Raw genomic sequence first — 15,884 nt, 5'->3', positions numbered from 1 at the left:
TATCCCTGGATGCCCGTATATGGGAGCAGATTTATGGTCCAGACAGAAAATACCAATGGGGGAATTAAGAACTCCACCCTAAGGTAGTAGTTGCCCAGAGTTCGCCAGCAAGGGTTTTTGCCTCTTACTGATAGCACCGCGCTGGCCGAACAGGGCTTGGTTCTCGGAGCTAATCTCTTCCCTCGACGGCTCGCCTTGGGCGATTCCGAAGAGGAAGGATCTTCTATCTCAGGCACAGGGCAATATTCCTGCCCCAAATTGTGGAATCTTTCATGTTTGGCCCCTAAGGGTACCAACTGAAGGACACAGGGCTCTCTCCTGAGGTTATCGAGACCTTTTTAAATGCCGGGCTTTTTCCACTTGGAACAAGTTTGGGTGAGATCTTAGGGCAAAGAGGACCTCTTCACCTCTATGAATAGCGCAATGTCTCCTCTACTTCTCCCTGAAATCACCCAGTCCCCTTGGGTTTGGACGTTAAGACACATACATGACCCAGAATGCGTCTGTATGCATTTCTTTCCCCGGTTTCTCTGCTCCCGGGAGTCTTGGCGATGTTCACCAGCAAGGGTCTTGCCTCCTATTAATGGCGCTGCACTGGCCGAACAGGATATGTTTCTCGGAGCTAATTCCTCTCCTCGACGGCTTGCCTTGGGCGATTCCGAACAGGGAGGACCTTCTCATCCTTGGCCCGAATTGTGAAACCTTTCATGTCTGGCCCCTAAGGGTACCAAATGAGGTTCACAGGGTTTTCTCTTGAGATTATCGAGACCATTTCAAGTGCTAGGGCTCCCTCCACTTGGAACTGATCTGGGTAGATTTTACAGGGCAGAAGAGGACCTCTTCGCCTCTGTTGATAGCGCAATGTCTCCTCTACTTCCCCAGAGTCGCCCAGTCCCCCCCCCCCCCTCGGGAGGGGCTGAACGTAGTAACGCAAATGCGCCTGCATGAGTTTCCTTCTACTAAAGTTCTTATTACAGAACCGGCTAACTGCCAGTTTGCTTCAGTTCTGGATTTTCTGTAGAAAGAACTGTCAGCGGGCACTTGCCTCGCCACTGCCAGGTTCTATGTGGCCACTGCGGTTTGCCACGGCTTGGTGGGTGGGGTGCCCTCAAAGTGGCATCCTCATTATTGCCCGGGCCTACGAGGCGCGCGGTCAAGCTTCGCCAGTAGGTTTCAGGGCGCACTCTACCAGAGGGCTCTCCTCCTCTAAAACTTTGGCTAGAGGTCTCCCTCTGCAGCAAATTTGTGATGCGGCAGGTTGTCCTTTCCGCACACATTCATTGGACTTTTTTGGTTTGGATGTTCTGCACTCCGGGCTCTTATGCCCTTGAGTCGACATCTCAAGCTCATGTCTGGACAAGTTTGAGATGCGGCAGGCTGGTCCTCTCCGCTCACATTCATCAGTTTTTATGACAAGTTTGTGTTGCAATAGGGTTCTCTTTGCACACATTCATCGAACTTTATGGGCTAGATGCTTTGCTACTCCAGACTCTTATGTCCTTGAGTCGACATCTTAGCCCATGCCTAAACAAGTTTGTGATGCGGCAGGCTGGTCCTCTCCACTCACATTTATCAGTTTTTAAGACAAGTTTGTGTTGCGATAGGGTTCTCTTCGCACACATTCATCGAACTTTATGGGTTAGATGCTTTGCTACTCCGGGCTCTTATGCCCTTGAGTCGACATCTCAGCCCATGCCTAAACAATTTGTGATGCGGCAGGCTGGTCCTCTCCGCTCACATTCATCAGTTTTTATGACAAGTTTGTGTTGCGATAGGGTTATCTTCGCACACATTCATCGAAATTTATGGGTTAGACGCTTTGCTACTCCGGGCTCTTATGCCCTTGAGTCGACATCTCAGCTCATGCCTGAACAAGTTTGTGATGCGGCATGCTGGTCCTCTCCGCTCACATTCATCAGTTTTTATGACAAGTTTGTGTTGCAATCGGGTTCTCTTCGCACACATTCATCGAACTTTATTGGTTAGATGCTTTGCTACTCCGGGCTCTTATGCCCTTGAGTCGACATCTCAGCTCATGCCTGAACAAGTTTGTGATGCGGCAGGCTGGTCCTCTCCGCACACATTCATCAAAATTGAATGGTTTAGATGTTTATGCTACTCCGGGCTCTTATGCCCTTGAGTCGACATCTCAAGCTCATGTCTGAGACCTCTCGCGTTTTTGTGAGTACACTGCACAACCGTAGGGGTCCGGACAGCCCCAAGTGCGGTGGCGTGGGTATTGTGTTCCCCGTAGCGTTTAGCAGCACAGCATCAAAGTGAAGCTTTTTGTAAAGGGAACGTCTCGGGTTACATGTGTAACCCTTGTTCCCTGAAAAAAGCGGAACGAGATGCTGCGCTGCTTTGCCGCACTGGGACGTCCCAGGACTGCTCTTAAAAAAGAAGTATCTGACGACACCTGGTGACGTATCCATTTATAGCCTGGCCACAGGTGCATCTAATGATTACATCAACCGAGGCTATAAATTCCAGTCAATGTTCATTGACGTGTTACACACACTATTTCAGCTCGGTTCACAGATAGAGTTGTTCCCCGTAGCGCTTAGCAGCGCAGCATCTCGTTCCGCTTTTTTTCAGGGAACAAGGGTTACACATGTAACCCAAGACGTTTCGTCCTCCACCAACCGGATTGAGGCGAGTCACTGCGCCACCACAAGGACTAAAATTGCACTGGGAATTGGGCATTCCAAATTGGGGAGAAAAAAGGGGAGAAAAGAAATGAGCTGACCCCAACATTTGATTGAACTCTTGCACTTTTCTCATGTAAACATGCAAATGTATGTAGGGTAAAATATCCATTTAATGGTTCTTTTGCAATGCAGTCATTACTGATCATTAACATGATATTTTTTCCTTAGGAATTGTCGTAATGAGATCACAGTGGTGGTATGGAGGACAGTGCCTGTAATGAAGCCTTACTACGAGGGGCTTATTCACAGGCCTTCTTACAAACCTTCCGGTTTTGACACTCTCTCTTCTAATACAAAGTCACAAAACAAAACCCCACCTTTGCTTTCTCGACCTACCAACCACAAACAGAGTCGCTGTAAGAAAGGAAGTGGCCATGAGAATGCAGGTAATGGATTAGGAGGGTCGTTGTGGTCTTGGACTGGGAAACGAGAGAATGACTACAAAACACGCACTCAGACCCTCAAAGGTACCCGTGTGACATCATCAAATGGCGACAACTACATAATCCTCTCGCCTGTCAGCCCTGCAAACCAGGTAGCAATTTTTATTGCAATATAAAGGTTTAACTTATTCACCTTGATTGTGTATATCTCACTGTAATGACAGTGCTTTTCTTAGAGGTTGGGAAGACAAGAACCTGCCAGCAGCCTTTACCAAATATTAGATTTGTGCTTTATTACTGTTTAGTGGAAGCTTTATGGTGACTTAATTTATCATGCACCCAGATGCTTAGATCATTCATCACAGCATGATGCTGGCCTTTAGAAACTAGGGCTTCTATCTGTGCCAGCTCGCCAGTTCATGCACACTAACTGTAGCCAAAAGATATTTTCATATTTATTCTAACTGACCCATTTTTGTGAAGGCTGAGGTAACCATTGCCACTTGTGTGAATGTTTTAAATTGCAGATATTGCAGCCGGTTTATTCTGACAACAGTGGAACAATAGGAACTCTCGGTAAGACATTAACCCATTTGGAGCCCATTTGAATCTTTATCTCTTTTAAAAATTTAGGAGGAGATTTGATGTAGGCTGATCTAAGATCAGTTGAAAAAGTCACACTTCTACACAAGTCTGCTTTTAAGTGAAAATAATGAAAGAAAAGAGCGTCTGTACATAAACAGTTTCCGAGCACTGTTTATTTACAAAAAAAGTTAATTTACCATGTTAGAGGATCAGTTTTAATGTTCTGTTGCAAAGTATTTATGTTGTGCTTTATAGAATGCATATTGTTCCATTGCAGCTTTGTAGATGATAGAAAAATAGAACAGTACCTTACAAACCCCCCAGAGAGCATCAAAAGACAACACTGGCAAAGAAAAACTCCCCAAGAAGTAATACCATGCTACTTTGATATACTGTATACCATGGCACATACTCCAAAGAATAACATGGTATTACAATGGTACATGTACAAAAAGGGTGATAGTACTTGGTAATGGTAATTGTGGTACTTTTTTTAATTTTTGATAAGTGTGATATATCCTGTCAATTCATAGGAAGAATCTATCAGCCTCACACTAGCAGAGGGCTGCAGCAGAGTCCAGGATACCTGCCGGATGGGGGATTGCAAGCACAAGCCACCTTATGCAGGTCTCTGAGTGGGAAGACTACCACCATGCCTCCCTCATCCTACAGACAGAGCTTTTCCAACTACCAAAACTGCACCATCGTCCAATCCCACCTGCCCCACTCCAACTATGGGACATATGTCAGTTTGGCCCCTAAAATTCTCATCTTCCCTGTTTTTGTGCAGGTGCGTTGAGTTTATTAATTTAATCTAATATTGGATCATTTATTGTATAATGTTTTTAAAGTTAATTATTAATCGATTTTTAAAGTTTACGTTAAGAGATCATCTAGATTAAGGTATCACCTAGTTGATTGCATTTAAGTAGTTAGAGCTAATATATCAGTATATCTTGTCAATAATGGCAGCTTAAATTCATTTGATCTACTATTACCTAATGACTTATGTGCTATTCTGTGTATATACAAAAACAAAGAGGCACCAAAACACTTTCCCGGACTTTCAGTTTCATCATACCACGGTGGTGGAATGACCTTCCCAACTCAATCCGGGAAGCTAACTCGCTCTCTATCTTGAAAAAACGGCTAAAAACACATCTTTTCCAAAAGCACTTAGCCGGTCACTAAAAAAAAAAAAATAAATAATTTACATTTCTTGTTGCACATAAATCTGTTTTGTATACTATTCTGATGATAGTGAAACTTTGTAATATGGCACTTTTTGTACCACTGTCTCCCTAAGATGATTCGCTGATGTTCTTCCTCTTTTGTAAGTCGCTTTGGATAAAAGCGTCTGCCAAATGAATAAATGTAAATGTAAATGTAAATATACAGTATAGGTACAATAAAATGCTATGCACATTTTTTTTTTAACATTTTTTTTAGAAAATGCTCAAAATGTTTTTTCTTCCAGAAATGAATCAAATTAGCATGGACACAAAAAAATACATATTTACAAACTTGACACGTTAAAACTAAAAAAATATATTTTTTTCCATTGACATATTTGAGCTGGTTAATGTGATTATCCCCACAGCTTCATCTTTGACCAGTTTTACAAATATACAGCCCTTTGCCACTGTGACACCATTTCAGCCACAATTTGTGTATGAGTGGCAGCCAATCATGTCATTGAACCTAGGGGTGTTCGATTTCGATTTTTTTTGGAGACAACTCTGATTCCCGACTCTTCGACTCAATCAGGATAGTTTCAAAATTCAGGGCTGTCACCAGGGATGGCAATTAGTGGACAGTGCCATATTTTCACTCCCAAAATTGCTTGTCAGGCATGACCACAAAATCAATGGAATTATAAAATCACTTGTATATAGCTCACTCAATCCACTGCTTATTGCATCTGATTGCTACTCCTTGATAAATTAGAAATTTTAATAGGCATAGTATGGATATGTAATCAAATAAAAAAAATATTAATTTGGACCATTGTTTCTAAACGGAACGTACAGTATGGTTGCTTTTTTGTGGAACCTATGGGGAACATTTTTAAATGGCAGCTTTTTAAACTCAACAGTCTTGACCACAACGAATTAAATAGCAGTGGGTATAATTAAGATATATTGGTTATTGCTTTGATAAAATATCACTTGCTTACCTGCAGGGCAGTACCAAATAATTCTGGGCCCCCTGACTGCATATTGGTCTGGGCCCCTTTTGTATAAAAAAAATACAGTTTAAAAATTGTTGTGGGACCCGTGGGCCCCTAGAATAGTTACCACTTTTACTAAGTAGTATTTCCTATTCTATGCATATTCTGGCGATGGTCCTGTGAATATTGCAGTCTTTAACCGCACACTAAATGTAGTTTTTATTTTCTATTAAGAGTTTTTTAAATGTGAGACATTACATAACTTTACCTAAAATGACTGGCAAAAATGTCATTCCCTAATTGCTGCTCATATCATATAGAGGGAAAATATAAAAAGACCGGCTAGCTCGGAAATAATTACATTGTCATATAGAAACTAGACAAATTGGGAGAATCCACTTCTCCAACCACTGTCCCTTACATTGAATAAATATTACACAAACTTCCAAAATCGGTCACACCCTCCCTCTCTTTTGCTTGCACTCACATTATCGCTCACTCAAATGCACATGATGAATGAGGTGGTGTCCCACCAACCAAAAGGTGTTTGTAGAGGATGTGATTGGTTCTTAAGAATGCCAATTCATTATTTTGAGCCAATCACAACTTCTTATTCATTAGATTCCTTTATCATAGTCGACTCATGAGTCAGAGTCGAGGAATAGACTATTTTGGAGTCCACTCCCCATCACTAATTGAACCCTTCTAACGTTTGTGTATCACAGCCACTGGACCTGTGCAGCCCTGAGAGAATCCTGATGTTATCAGAGGAAATGATCCTTCATGACAGTAAACACATAGCTCTTAAGGTAACAGTTCTCTCGCGTTCCACTCTAGAAAATGTTATTGCTTAGAGACAGGGCTGTAACCACAATATATACTGATGGGGACCCCCCAATAATCAGATATGACCAGACTGTCCCCACAATAATTGATATCCTTGTTGCTGTTCTGCTGCAGTCCATTAAACTGTTTAATTGTAATTAAGCTGTTGCAGAAATAACATAATGGTTTAAAAAATTAAATTTTTACTGCACTCAGTAGTCTACCACCGCTGGTCAATGTCATTTGAGATAGCCAATCAAATCGATGAAGGCTTGACTCAATACGCTAAGCGGAAATCTCACGGATTATCCCAGCACAACACAGCACGCATGCGTCAGTGTCAGCAGTTCAGTTTAAGAGTGTTTGTGTCATGTAAGATGTCATTATTTAACTAAACATGCAATATTTGCCCACTGTTTTCTGATTTAAATGTTGTACCAACCGACATTAATTTCCCATGGTGCAAACTATTCACCATTTGGCAAAGTTTTGAATTTAAAGTCACATACAGTATGTGATTTATATGTCACTCATAATTTTGAATGTGAAAACATTAACGGAGCAGTTTACAGCATGTCAGGCTTAAGACAAAGAGTGAATGTGTGTATATTGTAAAGGAATTGAATGAATGTGGTAATCTGGTATTTGAAGGAGCTTTTTAGAAAATTCTCTTGACTTTAAGTAAATTACCTATAAAAAAAGAAAACGAGGGAAAACTTGAGAGCAGTAAATCATTTTGTGTATTTTCTTTTTGCTAGCCAGCTGACAAAGTCAGATACAGATACATCAGTGATGAAAAGAAATTCAAATTATATTCGTCTTTTCTTTGATACAGCACAAAAAGAAACAGGCAAATTGCTGCAATGCAGACACAGTGTATGTCTTGTACTTTAAAAATGCATGTATCATTTAAAATCAAAAATTAAACAATTTTGGGCCTTTATCGTATATCAAGCCTTTATTTAGAAAAGTATTGCATTCAGAGCTTTACTACATTAAAGGACCAAAGAGGACCATTATATTTGTGACCACAACACCCGTCACCCCCAAAATGGTTTGGTCCCCCCAATGTTCAAGACATGGTTACAGCCTTGCTTAGAGGTTGCTCTTTCATTGCTTAGGAGGATTAATGGAAAAATCAGGAGACAGGCTGAAGTGTGTAATTTCTACACCACTTACTTCACCAAATGAGACTGCAAAAATAATGACTGTTTTCCAAATCTTGTCGGCTGGTCATGATGATTAAACATTGCAATTTTTTGTTAGCGCAACAGTCACAATGTTTACATTTTTCAGGGAATCAGTCTATAAATTGCAGTTACAAATAGACGGCTCTGCATTTTAATCTGGGTTATGAGAAAATATTTTAATTTCAAAAACTGTTGCTCTCTTTTTCATCTCATTACTGTTACTTGGAGAGATTATAGCTGGGTTTCCATCAAAGTTTTTAGCATTTTTAATACACAATTCTGAAAATGTGACTAAAGAATATGGAAAACATTGCACGTTTCAGGTTGTAAATGCGCATTATCTTGAGGGAGCCCGCCTTTTTGTCATAGAGCAGCTTAATGACCTCTTTGCTTCGGGGATAGTTGTATTTGCTTAATAAAGCAATTGTAGATTACTATGATGTTAAATGCTGCCAGGAGACGTCGCAGAATAAGTGCAATAGCCCACATATGAGGGCTCAAATAGCTATTCCCATTCGCCAACAGCCTCCATATGCCTGGGATTGCCGGCGCTCAAAATAGTTCTAGTGGATTTTGAGGACCCACTTTAACATCGATTTGTGGGTGAAGCACTTTCAACTTACCAGGGCTAAGATTGAAGAAATGTGTGCCATAGTCGGGCCTTTCGTTGATCCAGTCACGTCAAGCTCTTGCACACCAATCCGATGAGCACATTGCCATTGCGCTTTACAAATGGTCATGACACGTCATCGTTCATGAGAATAAGCCGTTTCCATCACTTACATTCACCACTTTCTTATCACGTTTTTGCAGAATGTATCTTTTGTTGAAAAAACCCCCACATAAAATAAGTCCATATGACTTTATTCCAAGTCTTCTGAAGTCATACAATAGCCTCGTGAGAGGAGCAGACGGATATTTTGTATGCCAACATTCAAAGTAGATTATCATTTTCATTCTATGTAACTTTGATTATTCAAGGCACGGCCTTTCAAATTCTTTCAGTGTAGAGTAAAGAATCTAAATCACATTTCTTGTCTTAGATAAAATAATGCAGGAGGGATTCTTATAATATCATGTTTGTGAGCTCTGAAAGTGACCTGTATCTGTAAAGAATTGGTGTCCCCTTTCAGCAGAATTTACTTTTCTTTGCTCAGTCAGGGTTTTAGATTGTTCTCATGATACCACTCTAAAAGTCTCCTAGTCTAGAGGCACTGATGCATTTTTTGCACTGGAGGAAACACTACCTTTTCTATTAGATCCATTTCATTAAACCATTATTGGATATTTTTTCCTGTGACAATAATGCCTGACACAAAATTTGTGCTCCTCATAGAGGTAAAACAGATATCTTGATCTCAGTCTTTTTTCAACTACAGCCTTAGAGGAACCTGCAGTTTGGGAATAACATGCTCTCTTGATTCCTCAGCATGAGCAATATTGTGCTAAGATAAATCTGAGAGTGCCACAATAGCCTCTAAAATCTACTTTGTATCTATAGCAATTCCCTTTGAGAGCCTGTGACATCCTTTGTTCTCCCTGGCAGGGCCTCCATCTGTATGCCAGCTGACATCAATTTTGCTTAGAGACCTGTTTTAGTAATGCAGTCTAGAGTTTCTAAAGATCAGAGTGTTTAAGAAGGATGAGCTGCTCATCGCTAACCACATTCCTTCAGTGTCCTAGAATGAATGTGTGTGTTTTACTGTGAATTAGATGGGCTGATTTTATTAAGTTGGCCAAATTCCAGGAGTTGGCCAAGCAGTGGGCATCGTTAGAGCCCCCTCACCACACACACACACACACACTGTGTCCATGTCCAAATTTTACCCTGAAATCAATAATAATAAAAAAAGAAACGTAAGCTTAGTACATTTAAAAAAAATTTCATTGCAACCTTATTTTTTTTCCTTTTGATTGAATTAAAGAAAATGTATAACAGACATGTTTTCATAAGTTTTCACTTGTTACCCATCTAGTGTTAGAAACATAATAATACTTTAGCAGAATTACCAGCAGATCCCTGAGGAAAGGACAGTTTATTGTTCTGTAAGATTTGTGAAATTATATATTTGCACTTGCTGCCTCATGTTTCAATTAAAGATGTAAATTATTAAAGACCTAAATAATTTAAAGAACAGTATAAAGGGTTATCTTTGTCTTCACATGGCCAGAAAATGAGTGAGAGTGACACAAAAAGGTCAGCCGGTGATGTTTCAGTGTGGTACTAACTGTTGACTGTATCGCCCCCTGTAGGCTACAGTATTCATCTACACAGACCTGATACTGTTGACCAGGGAAGATGAAGCAGGCCGCTGTAATGTACTGCAGAGTCCACTCTACCTCCATCAGATAGACCTGCAGGATGGTTTGTTATTCTGTACACTTTATTATTTGATTAAACATAAGGACACTTGTATAATGTATGTATGTTTCATTATTTAGAGCAAAGGCATTTCTTGCTCTTAGTTTACTTTGTATCCACTAACATCTGGCTAAGATAAACAAACTGAAATAAACAGAGTTCTTAAAGCCACACTATGTAACTTTTGGCCCTCTAGTGGTTAAAAAATAAAACTGTATGTGTCTTGTGGAAGAACATGGTTTTGGTAATGACGTAAGTTGTGGTTCGGCTCTGCTCCTCTGCATGGATGAATGTGATTTGAGGCACCGGTGTACACATGAATACAGGACATCTTATCAGAGCGAATTGTCAAATAAATAATGAAAGAAAGGAAAAGACGGATATCCAAAAACATGTCATCTGAGCAGACTTTTTTTGACTTATTGGAAACATTAATGTTTTGAAATAAATGACATTACAAAAGTTTGGCAACATGCATTAATATTAGACATAATGATTGCTAGTCTGATAAGGTCAAACGTTGGAAAGTTTTTATAACTGCAGGATGTTCTGGCCAAATTGACCACAGCAGTAACTAATTTATAGATTGTCATTGTTACCAACCAGTGGTCAACATCATTTCAAGACTCACATGTTCTTGGCAAGCCTAGGACTAAATTATTTATTTATATAAGTTATTGCTGTTATAAAGAAAAATACACACGTGTGCTAGCAAGTGAAAAGTTCTGCACCGATTACAGTATAATTATTGTTTTTCACTACACAGATATGTGTGTGTGTGTGTGTGTGTGTGTGTGTGTGTGTGTGATTACACAACTTAAATAAACCATATCAATAAAATATCTTACCTGTTGAGTAAGAAAAAAGCCATCTCTGGGTCGCTTTTAAATCCTTTCAGATCTCGGGGTTGTCGCCACCTTTGAAAAGCCAAGCCGATGTTGGTTCGGCTTTTATTACAGACTCTGTCCATTTCACTTTTTGCTTGTAGACTCTGCTCTGTTCAGGGTTACTTTGTTTTTACAAAGTGATTCCCTGGAGGTTTGCTGTTTTGAATTATCCATGGTAAATCTTTCTCGTTAGTTGTGACAAAAAATCTTCCAGTCTACACTACTCATACATGTACACAACAGTAGCCGGAGCTTATGTTCTCTGTGTACATAAATGACTTAAACACGCCCGGGCGTATGACGTATGTATGCAATTTCCCACGATCATTATTATAGGTTAATCAAAGTGTATTTTGGTAAAGACATGGTTTTGTGTTGCACTCTCATTAATACATTTTTGTTATTTTCTAGCAAAAAAGTTATATAGTGTAGTTTTAATATTTACTGTGTAAATGGTAAGAAACATTTTACATATGGCTGTCTGTCTGTTTGCCGATCCATCATTCTGTCTGTCTATTTATACGTGTGTGTGTGTGTGGGTGTGTGATGTATCTCTCTGGACTGTTTTGTTTTTAGAGTGGAGGGGAGTTCCACCCTGTGTTATTTGTGACCATGTGTTAGTAGTGTGACAGTCAGGAAGGAGGTGTCATGGGTGTGTGAATGTGTGTGTGTTATGAGAGTCCAGCTCTCCTCACCCTCTCTGTCTGCTGAAACAATGGTCATGTCTCCGGTATGGCCTTTTATAGGCAGGGTGGGTGGGACTGTGTTTTCTTCACCTTCCTGCTGACAAAAATACAGCAGCATGTGGCACAGAGGGCATTTATATCTTAATCCAATCTTTATTTGACATCTCAGTTTCTGAAATAACCATCACCATGCTGACAATTGTCTTTTAATATGTGGTTCAAGCACTTACAGTGAAGGTCTATCCAGCCTGTGAATGTTATGTATTAGTAACATTGTGAACATGTATTATATCCCTTGGTTTCATATTTGTGATTCATTTCAATTAAAAGAATTTACTTTAAAATAGGTCTATTGTGTGGGGCATCTGCATGTCATATACAGATCTTTATGTAGGCTACACATCCAGAATAAGATGAGAACTGTTACTAAAGATCTTTTTTTGCTGTTTTATACATCTTTAAATCAAGGCATTGGCTAAACAGTCAACTTCAACATTTTCCTCATGAAAAACAAACCTGTTATTCAAATTTACAAGCAATAGACATGTCTGTGATTAGTTACAATGCTTAATCACAGCAATAAATAAATAAATAAATAATATTGATGCAGCAGGAGTAGACCCAACTGGAATGTTATAACTGACACTTCATGGTTTGATAATTGTGGCTGCTGTAATTGCCATCTTGATTATTTATTTGACTAATTGTGTTGCCCTAATTGTGACTGTTTTTCTATGCAATTTACATTGGCAGTATATAAGTATATACTGTATACATAATGGATGTGTATATTTTAGGTTCTGTAACTGGTGACCATTTGTATTAAATTTAAAAAAAAAAAAAAATCTTTTAGATTTTTTTGCAGTTTAATTAAAATGTCCTGTAATGTGACAGATTAATTTTTGTCCCAATTTTCTATGTAGTCTCTCTATAAACCACATGCTTAACAATTATACAGATTTATAAAAATGTCAAATTATGTTGTTTTGATGGTGTCACACTGCAGGATACTTCTGTCACTGCTTAACCCATTCATTTTGAAGCATAATGGTGTTTGAAGTGCTTCTGGTTTTCAAGTAAATTTAAATACCATACTGTGTATTTATTGTACATACTGTATATCATGGTACATGTGGGTGTTCACATATACCCCCAGAGTCAGGAAATGGTAAAAAATACACCAAGGCATTCCTTTCATAACATAGCAATGCTCAGCCTCAGGATGAAGAAATTCACACCTCTTTCTTCTTCTCTCCAGTTCCTGCAGACAAACTGCGGCTGTACATCTCCTACTGGATAGAGGTGAGATCCTGCGCACCAACCTACTCATTTAGCCCAGATCCCTGCCTACAGTACAATTTAAAGAGATAGTTCACACACAAAAAAAATTTCTGTCATTATTTACTCACACTCATTGAGTTACAAACCACTATGACTTTATTTCTTCTTTGGCACACAAGAAGATTATGTTATCCAGAATGTTTGCCTCAGTCCCCGTTCACTTTCATTACATCTTTTTCCATACATTGGCCTTAGAATGAACATTCTGCTTCTCCTTTTGTGTTCTGAGGAACAAAAAGAAAGTCATACAGGTTTGGAACAACATGAGGGGAGTAAATGATGACAGAATGTTAATTTTGGGGTGAACAATCAATGTACCGCACTAAAAATCTCATGCAGTTTAATGTGTTTCCCGAAGCGGTGACCCAACAGGATGGCCCTGCGGTAAACATTAATGGGAAGTAAATAGTGTGAGGCTGTTAAATGGAGGGCCTCTTGTGCCCAGAGTTTACGTCACATGTTAGAGCCCTTAAAGCTGCCTGAAAGACGTAGCCAGCTCACTCGAGCAAACACATCCCAGCCATCTGCCCATCTCCCTGACAACACATTGCACATACACACTCACACACTGACATTAATGTCTGAGTGTGTATGAGTGCATATCTCTTATGCCATTCTCCTGCATAATAGCATATGATATTGAGGGTTCTTAAAAGATGGTCTTTTATTATGTGCGTTTGATTAAAACTTTAAAGATGAATGAACCTTCAATTCCCTCCTTTTTCCCAAATTAATGAGACTGTGATGAATAATTCTCTCCTTTCATGCATATACACACATCTTTTCACAAACACTCCCACAATGTCAGTTACATGCACTGTTTCTGTGTCTCTGTAGAGGACTGAGTGTCTGTTCAGCCTAGAAGCCTTTTCAGCTGAACAGAAGAGGAGGGTCGTTCAGTGTCTGAGAGACAATATTGACAAGCAAATTGCACTAAGGGGCAATTTTGACCAGGTACAAAATGAAACACATGCACACTCACAACACAAACACTCACACACATACTTGGATTTCACATTTAACCATAGCCTGTCTGCATTTCTGCATCAGTTATTGAGTATACTGTCTTAGGAAAGGTAGTTCTTCATAAACAGAGCTAACAGATGCAACCTGACATTGCCTCCCGAGAGCTGTGTCCTTTACTTATCTTCAAATGTCTGTAGTTTAGCTCTTTCCTTAAAAGTCAATGTGAAATGGCATCCACAAACCATTTAATTTTGTAATGTGACATATTTCAGAGGGAAATAGGACATTAATTATGGCAAAAATGGCTAATATGACAAGACTTGAGTTTGGGGTTAAAAATGTTGGCCAATACAATAATTATTTCAAAGTTACGGCCAATAACCGATATGTTGGTCATTATTATAAAGCAACAGAATACTGTTTTCCTCTTGTTTTTGAAAATAATGTTCACACTAAACCTCTATTAGAGAATTTTACATGCAAATTTGTAAACCAAGCAACAAAACATTTTAATGTACCATAGAAAAAAATGGATAACCTTTTAGCACTTTTGAAACTTACCTTAGAAAAGGAGTACATTGTTGGAAGTGCAAAAATAAGCTTTGATATTATGTGCTTCCTATATTTAGGGCCCAAGCAGTGAAAGTGTGGAGGCCCTATTGTTCTTCTAAGGATTATTATTATTCAATACTCCTCCTAGGGGAATCATGTGACTGGCACCAAATTTGTACAAACATCATGCCAAGCCATTGTTTATGCTTAATTTCGAACAGATTTTTGATATTTTGAACAGTGTCGCCATGGTGAAGCAATACATTTATGGTGAAAAATGGAAAACAGGAAGTGCCTTATATCTTCTCTGTGTGCATTGTGTGATTTTGATGAAAATGCAGCTGTATGCTTGGTAATGAGGTTATAGCACCAACTGGCAGCAGGAAGTATGGCACTTTTAACAGACTTTGAAATAGCCCTCTTATATTTATATGAATTGTTTCAAAATTCTTTAGAATAATGTCAAGACACTGCTGATGTAAAATTGTCAATGGATATGTTTCAATTTCCGCCTGACTAGATGGTCCGCCATTTTGAATTTTTCTCTACTCATCCTACAATTTTGTCCAATTTCCACCAAAATAGTTTTAAAGCAATTGTGAGATGGAGCTCCTTAAAAGTTATCACTTTTTTTTCGATGTTTGAAATCTTTCCTGAGAAATGGCTTCACAAAGTTGACGGTGAGCATGCCAAAATAAACTTCATACTGTATCTCCGCAACACTGTGACGGATTGTGACAAAACTCGCCTTGCCTTGAGGTTACCTGCAGCATTTCGCCACACTGCCCCCTACTGGTCAGGAGATAGCAAAAATTGCTATTTTGGCTTATAACTCTTGAACACTTTGGCCCAAAATTATAAAACTGGTCATTTTGATTCAGTGAAACATTCAGAGTCAAACGAATGTTTGCAGCCGCCAAACTTTTCATAGCTGCAAATGGCTGAAGCTGCCACTTCATGTCTACAGATGTCTATGTTATACTGATTTACTAGATCTCAATATTTCCAAGCAATGCATGGCTTACACTATATTTCTACAAAATGCAATACTGTGATGAGAGGGTGACGCAGAGATCATGGAGAAGTATGTTGATTAAGAACGCAAACTTTTGTTGAATTTATGAGAAATCTACAGACGTAAACAGACGAAGTGTAGTAAAATAAAGACCTAAATGTGTATTTCAGACTTTTTTTCATCACAAGTCTGAAAGAGACATGTTATTGATGAC

General features: G+C 39.2%; 1 protein-coding gene across 2 annotated transcripts in view; it reads left to right on the top strand.

The window, feature by feature from the left end:
• The window catches only part of LOC127642963 (regulator of G-protein signaling 3-like), a 52,644-nt gene that overhangs the window by 25,071 nt on the left and 11,689 nt on the right, over positions 1-15,884 (top strand). For both annotated transcript variants that reach the window (XM_052125435.1, XM_052125436.1), the window contains 7 exons: positions 2,877-3,243; positions 3,619-3,667; positions 4,210-4,466; positions 6,572-6,655; positions 10,115-10,226; positions 13,055-13,098; positions 13,975-14,091. In XM_052125435.1, the coding sequence (XP_051981395.1) occupies positions 2,877-3,243; positions 3,619-3,667; positions 4,210-4,466; positions 6,572-6,655; positions 10,115-10,226; positions 13,055-13,098; positions 13,975-14,091 (1,030 nt within the window). The remainder of the gene's footprint in view (positions 1-2,876; positions 3,244-3,618; positions 3,668-4,209; positions 4,467-6,571; positions 6,656-10,114; positions 10,227-13,054; positions 13,099-13,974; positions 14,092-15,884) is intronic.

The sequence above is a fragment of the Xyrauchen texanus genome, chromosome 4, assembly GCF_025860055.1.
Source record: "Xyrauchen texanus isolate HMW12.3.18 chromosome 4, RBS_HiC_50CHRs, whole genome shotgun sequence".
Taxonomy (NCBI): Eukaryota; Metazoa; Chordata; class Actinopteri; order Cypriniformes; family Catostomidae; genus Xyrauchen; species Xyrauchen texanus.
This window is presented reverse-complemented; position numbering and strand designations above follow the sequence as displayed.